The following is a 12,973-nucleotide window of genomic DNA, read 5'->3' on the forward strand; positions in this document are numbered from 1 at the left end:
AAATAAACAGCTAATGGGCACCATTGACTTCCATAGTATTTTCCACCATATTATGGAATTCAATGGGGTCCATAAACTGTTTAGTTACCCACATTCTTCAAAATATCTTAATTTGTGTTCAGCAGAGGAAATAAATTAATACAGTTTTGGAACAACTTGAGAGTGAATAAATGATGGCAGCATTATTATTTTTGGGTTAACTATCCCTTAAACAAAATTAGATATCGAATTACATCGGCCAATAAAGTCCATATCAGCTGACCCATGCGGTGGTCAATAATTTATATGTGCTCAACTTCAAAAGACTCTAAGAAAGAAGTGTAGGTTAATAAGGTTAATCTGTTTTCAAATGCACCACTAGAGAACTTCTCGTGTGTAATTGAGCTGTAAAGCAGTGCAGCTCCAGGCACACTCCTTCTGTAGGACCCTTGCTGGTGCTGCTCCTCATCCTCATCGGCCCGGACAAAGACGCAGGTCAGGCAGGGTCAGAGACTCTGGTGACATCTGCTAATTGTCCTGGTGGGCCGGCTAAGCCTCGCTCAGTGAATACCAGCAGCATAGTTGGCGCTGGCGCCTGGCAGCTGCCGCGGTGGGCCACCTCTGGAGGCTTTGGGGATTATTTACAACATCATAAAGCCTTTGTCTGGATGCTCCTACTGAGCACACAACTCATCAAGGTGGAGAGGAGCACACTTTGTGCTGCATTAGATGTTGCAACATAAAACTGCCTCTTCAACCTTTGTTGCCCGCATGCATAAGAGCGTTTTAGATCTAATATGCAAATTAAAACAAATACAACTTTTCGAGAAACAAAAGTGTAAAGCGTTTCTAAAGTGTTTTCTTTTAAACTGAGGAAGTCCCTACATGCATTTTTGCATTTAATTATATTGCATTGTGATGTTTATCTGTTGCTGAGCAGCATGGTAATTATTTTTCTGTAGAAAAATGTATTTTACTTTCTATTTTTAAATACATACATATATTATATATATATATATATATATATATATATATATATATATATATATATATATATATATAAAGAGACCACTGTAAAATGATCAGTTTATCTGGTTTTACTATTTAAAGGTAAGCGTTTGGGTAAAATTAATGTGGCAAGGGGGGCGTGGTTCAGCGAGGTCTGCAGCGGGAGAGAGAGCCGCGGGACGAGCGGTAAGTGAGTGGGTTGGAAGCAGATTAATAACACCTGTCTCTCGTTCCAGTAATGAGCGCGGGGACGGTATAAGAGATCGGTGGAACCGGAGACCGAGGAGAGAGAGAGGGACTGCTGACGCGACACACACACATCCACGGACATTGAGTTGTGAGACACGTTGACCCGGAAGCGGAACGTTTAACCGGAACCCGGAAGTGACTGAGAGAAATACACACTGGCAAAACAGTGTGAAGAGACTGAGTTTTTGTTACAAATAAAGAGAGCGTCAGCAGTCAAACCGACCCCCTTGTCCTCTTCCTTCCTTCCACAAACGAACTTTATCACACTGGTGCCGAAACCCGGGAAGGAAGTAGGACCGAGCCGCCGCCATGCAGACGCCCTCCGCCTCGCCGTTTGCGGACATCATCACCTCCCTCGCGGCCCTCCACCAAAACCAACATCAGGCAATGCTGGACCTGCGGGCAGACCAAGAGCGCCGCTTCGAGGCGATTGTCCGCGGCCAGCAAGAGGACCGCGAGAGGTTCCGGAGCTGGATGGATCGGGAGGTTCGCGCCGAAGCCGCCGGGCTGGCTAGCGCACCGGTCCACGTGCCCCTCCACAAGATGGGGCCAGAGGACGATCCGGAGGCCTTCATAGACCTCTTCCAGAAGAACGCGGAGGCCTCCGGCTGGCCCCGGGCACAGTGGCCGGTGCGACTCATACCACTACTAACAGGAGAAGCCCAGGCGGCCGCCCAACACCTGCCGGTAGCGAACCTCCTGAAATATCAAGATCTCAAGAGGGCCATCCTACAGCGGGTCGGTCGGACCCCGGAGCAACACCGCCAGAGGTTCCGCTCCCTGGAATGGGGCGAGGCCGGCCGACCCTTCGCAATGGCCCAACAGCTCCGGGACTCGTGCCGCAGATGGCTCCTGGCCGGCGGAAGCGACGTGGACCATATCGTCGATCTGGTGGTGCTGGAGCAGTTCATCACTCGGCTCCCCAGAAAGACCGCCGAGTGGGTCCAGTGCCACCGGCCCACGTCGCTGGAGACGGCCATCCATCTGGCGGAGGACCACCTGGTGGCGTGCCCGGGGGTTGGCGAGACCTCACTAACCTCTCACTCTCTCTCTCCCCCCTCTGTCTCTCCCTCTCGCCCTGTCCCTCTCCCCAGGTCCCGTCCTCCAGTTCCTCCTCGCGTTCCCCACAGAGGCCGGGGTGGGATGGGCCCAGGACCGTCCGGGAGTTCACGGGCTCCGCCCAGGGGGGCGGGGCCGCTGGGGGCGGGTGGCGACAATGGCTCCGGTTTCACACCCTGCCCGCGCTCATTTTCCAACCCACTCCCTGCCGCAGGGGTGGCGGGTAAGCCTGGGCTGGCCTGCTGGCGGTGCGGTGATCCGGATCATTTTGTGGACCGATGTCCGAGGATGGACATCGGGACAATGATCCGGATCCCGGACGTCCAGCGGACCACCCCCGATCAAGCAGGAGAGTACCAAATTCCTGTAAGTATCAAGGGGGGTACATATCAGGCCTTGGTGGATTCAGGATGTAACCAAACCTCGATCCATCAAAGCCTGATGCAGCCTGGGGCATTGGATACAAGCCGCATGGTTAAGGTGCGGTGTGTGCACGGGGATGTGGTGGAATATCCGGTTGTCCCAGTCACGATACAGTTTAGGGGGAAAAAGCATAGTGTTGAGGTGGCGGTTAGTCCCCACCTCCGGCATCCGCTAATTCTGGGGACGAATTGGCCCGCCTTTCCGGCGTTATTGGGGTCGTTATGCGCGGATGCCGCTTGGGAGAACAAGGCTAGGAACGGGGCGGCGCGAGTGCAGGTTGGCGAGACTGATACGGGACCCTTGGGAACAGCTTCAGAGGAACCGAGCGGGGTCGAGAGACTGATTCTCTCGGACCGCGATGACTTCCCTCTGGAGCAGTCTCAAGATGAGACCCTAAAACATGCATTTCAGCAGGTCCGCTCTATCGACGGTCAGTCTCTCCAACCCGCATTGCCCGTCACGTATCCTTATTTTGCCATAATTAAGGATCGGTTGTATCGAGTGACCCAAGACACTCAGACAAAAATGGATACAACCCAGTTATTAGTACCAAAGAGCCGCCGGGAAATGCTTTTCCAGGCGGCTCACTCGAACCCGATGGCGGGCCACCTGGGGCAGGCGGCCACACTGAATCGCTTAATGACCCGATTTTTTTGGCCAGGCATTCATGACAATGTGCGCAGGTGGTGCGCGTCTTGCCCTGAATGTCAGTTGGTGAATCCACTGGCCGCCCCAAAAGCGCGATTGCGCCCTCTTCCATTAATGCAGGTCCCCTTCGAGAGAATTGCGATGGACCTCATCGGGCCATTAGAGCGATCCGCACGCGGACATTGTTTTGCGTTAGTCATCGTGGACTACGCAACACGATATCCAGAGGCAGTGGCTCTCCGCAACATCTCCGCGAAGAGTGTTGCGGACGCACTGTTTCGTCTAATCTCCCGAGTGGGGATTCCGAAAGAAATCCTCACTGATCAAGGCACGGCGTTTATGTCACGCACGTTGAGCGAACTCTACGGTTTGTTGGGCATTAAATCCATTCGAACAAGCGTCTATCACCCACAAACGGACGGCTTGGTCGAACGGTTTAATCGCACGCTTAAATCCATGATCCGTAAGTTCGTACAGGAAGAAGCCAAAAATTGGGATCGGTGGTTAGAACCCCTCTTATTTGCCGTGCGGGAGGTTCCACAAGCCTCCACGGGGTTTTCCCCCTTCGAGCTTCTCTATGGACGGCAGCCCCGGGGGGTGCTGGACGTCCTACGAGAAACTTGGGAGGAGGGGCCTTCTGTGGCCAAAAACGAAATTCAGTACGTGCTGGACTTGCGAACAAAACTCCACACCTTGGGGCGGCTATCTAGGGAGAATTTGTTGCAAGCCCAGGACCGCCAGAGCCGGTCATATAACAGGGGTACGAGACTACGCAAATTCACACCGGGAGAGAAAGTGCTCGTATTACTCCCTACATCGAGCTCTAAATTAATGTCAAAGTGGCAGGGGCCGTTTGAGGTCGCACGACAGGTTGGAGACCTCGATTATGAAGTGATACGATCCGATAGGAACGGGGCACGTCAAATATACCACCTCAATCTCCTTAAGAAATGGAATGAGGTGGAATCAGTGTTGTTGGCGACGGTGATCGGGGGAGAGGATGATCTCGGGCCAGAGGCGAGCATCAAAGCACAATCGGTCGCGCTGGCCCCTGGGGGAGATCACCTCTCACCGTCCCAACTCACTGATTTATCAAAACTACAGGCGGAGTTCGCCGACGTGTTTTCGCCCCTACCGGGACGTACCAACTTAATTCAGCACCATATCGAGACTGAGCCGGGCGTGGTAGTTCGCAGCCGGCCGTATCGCTTGCCTGAACACAAGAAAAAAGTAGTTCAGGAAGAATTAGGGGCAATGCTCGATATGGGAGTAATAGAGGAGTCCAACAGTGACTGGGCGAGCCCGATCGTTTTGGTCCCTAAGACCGACGGCTCGGTCAGGTTCTGTGTGGACTACCGCAAGGTGAATGCAGTGACGAAATTCGACGCGTATCCAATGCCGCGGGTTGACGAGTTGCTTGATCGGCTGGGCACGGCTCGATTTTATTCGACATTGGACTTAACGAAGGGCTATTGGCAGATCCCCTTGTCTCCATTGTCCAAAGAAAAGACAGCTTTCACCACGCCGTTTGGATTGCACCAATTCGTCACGCTTCCCTTCGGCTTGTTCGGGGCGCCCGCTACCTTTCAGCGCCTCATGGACAGGATTTTGCGTCCCCATGCCGCATATGCTGCTGCCTATCTGGATGATATCGTGATTTACAGTCACGATTGGCAGCGGCATATGCAGCATGTCAGGGCGGTCTTGAGGTCGCTGAGGGGAGCGGGGCTCACGGCCAACCCGAAGAAGTGTGCAATTGGGCGGGTGGAAGTAAGGTATCTGGGCTTCCACTTGGGTCATGGACAGGTGCGTCCCCAAATTGATAAGACCGCCGCAATTGCAACCTGTCCGAGACCCAAGACCAAAAAGGAGGTAAGGCAGTTCTTGGGGCTGGCGGGATATTATAGACGTTTATACCAAATTATTCGGACCTCACCAGCCCTTTGACTGACCTTACTAGAAAGGGGCTACCAGATACGGTCCAATGGACGGAGCCGTGCCAGCAGGCCTTCACCCGAGTTAAGGCTGCTCTATGTGGCGGGCCGCTTTTACACTCCCCTGACTTTTCTCTCCCTTTTCTGTTGCAGACTGACGCGTCGGACGGGGGGCTGGGCGCAGTCCTGGCCCAGGAGGTGGAGGGGGGAGAGCGGCCGGTGCTGTACATTAGCCGCAAGCTCTCAAAGAGAGAGGCTAAGTACAGCACCATCGAAAAGGAGTGCCTTGCCATCAGGTGGGCCGTTCTCACCCTCCGCTACTACCTTCTGGGGCGGGAGTTCACCCTCTGTTCGGACCATGCTCCTCTCCAATGGCTCCACCGCATGAAGGATACCAACGCGCGGATCACCCGTTGGTATCTAGCTCTTCAGCCTTTTAAGTTCCAGGTGGTCCACAGGCCGGGTGCTCAGATGGCTGTGGCCGACTTCCTCTCCAGAAATGGGGGGGGGGGGGGGGGCTGCAGGCCGGACGGCTCCCCGGCCTGAGTCGGGCGGTGGGGGTATGTGGCAAGGGGGGCGTGGTTCAGCGAGGTCTGCAGCGGGAGAGAGAGCCGCGGGACGAGCGGTAAGTGAGTGGGTTGGAAGCAGATTAATAACACCTGTCTCTCGTTCCAGTAATGAGCGCGGGGACGGTATAAGAGATCGGTGGAACCGGAGACCGAGGAGAGAGAGAGGGACTGCTGACGCGACACACACACATCCACGGACATTGAGTTGTGAGACACGTTGACCCGGAAGCGGAACGTTTAACCGGAACCCGGAAGTGACTGAGAGAAATACACACTTGCAAAACAGTGTGAAGAGACTGAGTTTTTGTTACAAATAAAGAGAGCGTCAGCAGTCAAACCGACCCCCTTGTCCTCTTCCTTCCTTCCACAAACGAACTTTATCACAATTAACATTTTTGTTTTATTCTATAAACTACTGGCAACATTTTTCCCAAATTCCAAATTAAAATATTATAATTTAGAGCATTTATTTGCCAAAAGCAACAACTGGTCAAAATAACAAAAAAGATGCAGTGTTGTCAGACCTCGAATAATGGAAAGAAAATAAGTTCATATTCCTTTTTAAACAACACAATCCTAATGTTTTAACTTATGAAGATTTCAGAAATCAATATTTGGTGGAATAACCCTGATTTTAAATCACAGCTTTCATGTGTCTTGGCATGCTCTCCGCCAGTCTCTCATTGATGTTGGGTTACTTTATGCCACTCCTGGTGCAAAAATTCACCCAGCTCGGATTTGTTTGATGGCTTGTGGCCATCCATGTTCCTCTTGATCACATTCCAGAGGTTTTCAATGGGGTTCAGGTCTGGAGATTGGGCCGGCCATGACAGGGTCTTGATCTGGTGGTCCTCCATCCACACCTTGATTGACCTGGCTGTGTGGCATGGAGCATTGTCCTGCTGGAAAAACCAGTCCTCAGAGTTGGGGAACATTGTCAGAGCAGAAGGAAGCAAGTTTTCTTCCAGTACAACCGTGTACGTGGTTTGATTAATGTGTCCCTCACAAAGACAAATCTTCCCGATTCCAGCTTCGCTAAAGTACCCTCAGATCATCACCGATCCTCCACCAAATTTCACAGTGGGTGCGAGACACTGTGGCTTGTAGGCCTCTCCAGGCGTCCGTCTAACCATTAGACGTCCAGGTGTTGGACAAAGCTGAACATTGGACTCATCAGAGAAGATGACCTTACTCCAGTCCTCTACAGTCCAATCCTTATGGTCTCTTGCAAACCTCAGCCTGTCTTTTCTTTGCTTCTCATTGATGAACGGCTTTTTTCTAGCTTTGCACTACTTCAGCCCTGCCCCTTTAGCCTGTTTCGAACCGTCTTTGCCGTGCATTTCGCCCCAGCTGCCTTTTGTCATTCTTTTTGTAGGTCACTTGAGGTCATCCTATGGTTGTTGAGTGACATTCAAATGAGTTGGCGGTCATTCTGGTCAGTGGAGAGTCGTTTACGCCCTCTGCCGATCTGTAGTTTTGCTCTCCCCAATGTCTGCTGCTTGACCTTGTTCTTATGAACTGCCGCTCACTGTATCCTTCTGCCAGTAAAGCCAGAATTTAACCCTTCATTTCCTCACTCAAAACTTTCCTTTTCAACTTTTTTGGCATGGTGAATAGTTATTTTTTGATTCCAATTACTTCTGAGACACTACTAGTACTGGTTTTGCCATCCAGCCGGTCCTACTTCAAGAGGATAGTGATGACCACAGAAGTGTTTAAAAAAAAAATACTTTTCCTTATTAAATAAGATTTGGTTCAGGTGATCACCTAATCAGCACCTCATTCAGTAAAAGGAGGTGTGCCTGTGTTAGAATTCAACAGACATCATGTAAACAACATATAAACACAAATATATATATATATATATATATATATATATATATATATATATATATATATACAAACTTTTATGTTAGATACAAATAATCATTTTGACACACTGATATACATACTTGTTTGCGTGTATTAGGCAAAATGTAATGTATATATATATATATATATATATATATATATATATATATATATATATAGTAATCAATTATGTAAAATAATGTGTAAATGTACTTTCATGTGATGCAATTATGTAATAGGCCTATATTATACACACAAGGACAATATACTTACATAAATGGACAAATGTAATGTAGGCTATATGATATATAATGTAATAAATTATGTAGAAAATAACACATATCCTATATATATGTAACATTTTATTATATTGTTTTAATTTAATTTATTATAATTGTATTATTTTAGTTTAATTTAAACATGCTCACCTCATAACGTTTCTCCTGGAAGACTTTAGTCGATTAATTAGCATCACAACAGCTCCTCACGCCCTCCACCACCGTAAAATCACACAATTGCAAATAACGACAAGCACTGATACAAAAAACTACACGGCTCTTCAGAAAAGGGCACATTTTAACCAGATGCAAGGCAATAAATGGCAAAGGAAGCGTGTCACCCACTGAGACACATTCACATGGTAAAGTGTGTAAAGGAGGAGTTTGAGGGTTTGGTTTAAACTCACTGAGGTCCTTTAACATGCTAATTTTACACGCGACTGTTTGAGGTGTATTTAAAGCCATGAAGCGGAGAGATAGTCAGATATCACACAAGTGTAGTTATACGGTCGCATTTACTCGCTGCTCTTGGAACTGACTGTCAGGATGCATGAAGAAACTGACAACTCTGCACTGCAGGGAAAAACCTCCTTTAACATCGCCGACATTCTGGATCCCTCCAAATTCAACGGGAAGCATCAGATGATGCAGAGAGACGTCAGGACGCAGGAAAGCTCAAGTGAGTTTCAGTCCTTCAAATGAGACAATCAATACGTTTTAAACAAGTTAAGTAGCATATTTACAGAAAAATATTGCATTCCTTTGAATGTAGTTGTACAAAATAGTGATTAAGTAACGGCATTTTGAACATTTCCAAATGAAAAGTCCTGTAGGTGATTCTCCAGGAGAGGGCAGTGTGTGATGTTTGTTTTTCTGAAACATTTTAGTTGGAAGTCATCTATTGTTTTTTGTTTTGTTTTTGTTTTTAGAACGTTCAGAGAATATTCAAAAGTTACTTTCCCTGTTTGAAAAAAGATAAAATGGAATGTTCCCTTAACATTCGAATAACAAAACGTTTTCTTTTTTTGATGTATATGTTTTTTGAACATGATTTTTATGTGAAGCACTTTGAACTATATTATATGCCTGAAAAGTGCTATATAAATAAAGTTTATTATTATTATTAACTAAACTTTTTAAAAACTGGACGTTTTAAATGTTCAAATAACTCATCAACGATTTTAAACCTTAATGGGAACGCTAGCAAAAATGTTTAGAGGATGTATTTGTTAGCTGGGGCACCACAATACATTTTAAGGTTACACTCATATATAGATCAGTTGTTATTGATATAGATCAGTGGCTACACTGATCTATATCACAGTGGGCACAGTGGACACTTTATTTTAAGGTGTCATTGTTACACACTGTAATTATATATTTAAGTTAGCCTACTCAGTGATATTCATTTTTAACTATTTTACTTAATTATAGGGTTATTGTGGGATTAGGGTCTGTGGTTGCACTTTATTTTACAGTACATGCACTTTCAGGGTACATCCCTAAGAAAGTACAGGGAAAGTAATATAAGAAAAGTACAGGGGTTAAGGTTTAGGACTATATAACCCAATTATTGTATTTACTACAATAAGTAGCCTATATAGTATGTACATGCAAAACAGGACTGTAAAATGAAGTGCTACCATGTTTTGTTTAAGGTTAGTTGCGTGTAATTATGCACAATTTACTGTAAGTACATGTAACATGTTACAAGGACACTAAAATAAAGTGTGACCCAATTTAGATTAAATCATTCACACACTGATTATAATGTTCTAATGGCAACTTCTTCTCACATTTCAGTTAATCCTGTGAATAAAGACACCGTCAATGCAACTTCTTCTCAGGACACAACAGCTTTGGAGATCCCAAGCATTTCTGGCACAAAGGGAAAGTCGAAGCGGATCCGCACCGCGTTCACACTGGATCAGCTGCGCCTCCTGGAGCGAAGCTTCCAGAACAGCCACTATCTGTCTGTGTTTGAGCGCCACTGCATCGCCACAGCCCTCCGCCTGTCCGAAACACAGGTCAAGATCTGGTTTCAGAACCGCCGCACCAAATGGAAGAAGGAACAAGAAGGTCAAGAAGAAGAGGAGCAGATCCATTGCACACCTCCTGCCTTTGCTCAGAACTCTTTTCTACACGGACATCACGCAAATCCGATTCATTTTTACCCTCCACAAACACTCTACCTGAACCCATCTTACCATCACCAGACCCTCATGATGTTCTGATCTACTTCTTTTAAGTGACACATCACCTTTTTCAAATTCTAAATATCCAAATAGAATCTCGAGAAAGTTCCAAAGTGCTCAAAAGAACCCCTGAAGAAAGTTTGTTTTTAAGTGGATGAAAAAATACAGTATATTTAATGTGATATTTAATTTTTTTTAATCATTGTCATAATATTTATGTCTTTGACAATTATATTTATACCTCATTTTAAATGTAAGTAATTGTAATTTTACAATAAAGTTATATTTTTGCACTTTCAACTATCTTGTTTTGCCATTTCAGAGAGTTATAAACCTCTAAATCTATTGTAAGGTCAATTCAAACAACATATTTTGTTATAAATTAAATGAAATATAGGCTTAATTGCGTTATTTTCACTGACTAGCTATATGAAAATCTACTGTTTTTACTGTGAATATGACCATATTATGATCAGGATGATGAAATAAGTTTACTTACGAAATTATCAAATAAATGTATTGATGAAATAAGTTTATTTCCAACAATGTAATGGAAACTGAAAGTCCCAAATGAGTGAATTAAAACCAGCAGCAGATTCATTTACAGATGGAGGGCAGAAAGAGGCGACAGACAGGAAATCAGATAATAAGAGCAGAACTGACTCATACAGTCTCCTGGCTCATGATTGAAGAAGAAGATGAATATGAGCAAATGTTTTAAATGAGTCCACATCTGTCTGTAATTCAGCACATGGATCTGATTAACGTCAGATGTCCGTTGGCACCGTCAGTAAATAGTTGCTTTTTCATAGTTGCGAGAGAACCGTGTAGAACCGTTTATTTTCCACATTCTGATTCAGTTTGCTTTGTGCAAGTCTTAACCAGGAATGGCGTCATAAATGTGTTGGTTTCAATGAAATGTAATTTAGCCCTACAAGGCACATGAGAACAAACATGTTTGACAACCATGAGGTTCAGAGAAGAAATATGAAGAAACAACCACTGATTCAGTGTGTTTATATATATATTTAAAAAATGAAGGCGGATCCATGCCAATTCTGCAGACTACACTCACTTCAAAGACTTTTAGACTTTTGATTTGGTACACTAAAAAAATGCTGGGTTGTTTTAACCCAATGTTGGGTCATATATTAACTAACCCAGCAATTGGATTGTTTTAACCCAGCGATTGGGTTAAATATTTGCTTAAGACAACCCAATCGCTGGGTTAAAACAACCCAATTGCTGGGGTAGTCCATATTTGACCCAACATTGGGTTGTTTTTTACCCAGAATTTTTTAGTGTGTACTGAGTGGCTTTAGTCCTCCGGTTTCGTCTAATTTGCTAAATGAAATATGGTGAGGTCTGCCTTACTACGATTCATTAAAATATGAACTCTACTCAACTCAGTTCAAAAAGACTCTTTTAATCACAAGGGCTGCATTTATTTAATCAGAAATACAGTGAAAACAGCAATATTGTGTTATATTACAATTTAAAATAGCTGTTTTCTACATGAATATGTAGTAAAAATGTCATTTATCCCTGTCCTATTAAAGATGATGATCCTTCAGAAATCATTCTAATATGATGATATGCTTATCATTTATTTCATTGGTATCATTAATTACTATTAATAATTCTTATAATTATCAATGTTGATTATTTTTAAATAACTGAAAAACAAACAAACAAAAGAAGCCTTTATATAAAATCGTTTGTAATATTATAACGTCTTTACTGTCACTTTTGAACAATTTAATGTATCCTTGTGGAATAAAAGTATTAACTTATTTTTCTTTTTAACCTTTACGCTGAACCCTGTTACACTTGTGACGTTCCTGGTCAAAAATGACTGGCCTTTTTTAATTAATTTTATTGCTTGAAAATCTGAAAATGTCTTGAAAAAAGTTTTGCTATATTATCACCAAATATTGGAATCAATATTTTTGTCAACTTGTTTTCTTTTCAGTTAGGACAGATTTTTTAATTTCTTTTTGGAAATGATTGATCGTATAGGCCTCATTGATCTGAGCTTATGCACATCATCACATCACATTATTTGTGGATAATTTTGTCAATATTCAACAAAATATGGAAAATATTTGCAGTTTATAGTGTGCTTTAATGTTTAAACACATTAGTTTTGAAATGCTTTTATTTTGTGCAAAATGGAACAAAGTCACACAAAAATAAGCACCCTACACATATTTTATTTATTATTTGTATGTATATATTGCACTGTTTATTTAATTGAATATTGACAAACTTATCCGCTACTGATTTTTTCACTCATAAACTGGTGCATTAGCTCAGACCAAACTATCTATCAGTTTAAAAAAATGTAAAATCTGTCCTAACTGAAAGAAAACAAGTTGACAAAAAGATTGAATCTAATATTTGGTGATACTTTAGCATAACAAGATTAATGCGCTATTGTTTTTATAGGCAGTTCACTTTTGACCAGGAAAAGCGCATGTGTAAGATGGTGGTGGGAAAAAATCCCCAAAAAGTACAAAAGTTATCCAAAGATTTTTGGGAAGTATATCCTGTGTAAGTGAAGTCAGTAAGTTTTAGTCAAATGCAATAACATTATGAAAAAGAAAATCTTCTCCTCAACATTTGAATGTTAGTGTATTACAGTTTCCTCAAAAAAATTAAGCAGCAAAGATTGTCTTACCCTAACCTTTGAGAGTGTATAGTTGTGTTCAAGTCTGAAAAGACACACACACACACACACACACACACACACACACACACACACACACACACACACACAC

The 12,973-nt window shown here is 44.0% G+C and overlaps 1 protein-coding gene across 1 annotated transcript; it reads left to right on the forward strand.

Moving 5' to 3' along the window:
* Positions 1-8,531: 8,531 nt before the first annotated feature.
* On the forward strand, positions 8,532-10,313 carry pnx (posterior neuron-specific homeobox). The gene is made up of 2 exons (XM_067433749.1): positions 8,532-8,677; positions 9,802-10,313. The coding sequence occupies exons 1-2, from the start codon at positions 8,545-8,547 to the stop codon at positions 10,230-10,232; spliced, it is 564 nt and encodes a 187-aa protein (XP_067289850.1). The 5' UTR covers positions 8,532-8,544; the 3' UTR covers positions 10,233-10,313.
* The last annotated feature ends 2,660 nt before the right edge of the window (positions 10,314-12,973 follow it).

Source organism: Pseudorasbora parva, chromosome 23 (genome assembly GCF_024679245.1).
Source record: "Pseudorasbora parva isolate DD20220531a chromosome 23, ASM2467924v1, whole genome shotgun sequence".
Classification (NCBI taxonomy): domain Eukaryota; kingdom Metazoa; phylum Chordata; class Actinopteri; order Cypriniformes; family Gobionidae; genus Pseudorasbora; species Pseudorasbora parva.

Bases quoted from the DNA above. Each gene is read 5' to 3' on its own strand.
- pnx (XM_067433749.1), top strand. From the start codon at position 8,545: ATGCATGAAGAAACTGACAACTCTGCACTGCAGGGAAAAACCTCCTTT. The intron at 8,678-9,801 runs GTGAGTTTCAGT...CTCACATTTCAG, and splicing joins CAGGACGCAGGAAAGCTCAA to TTAATCCTGTGAATAAAGAC.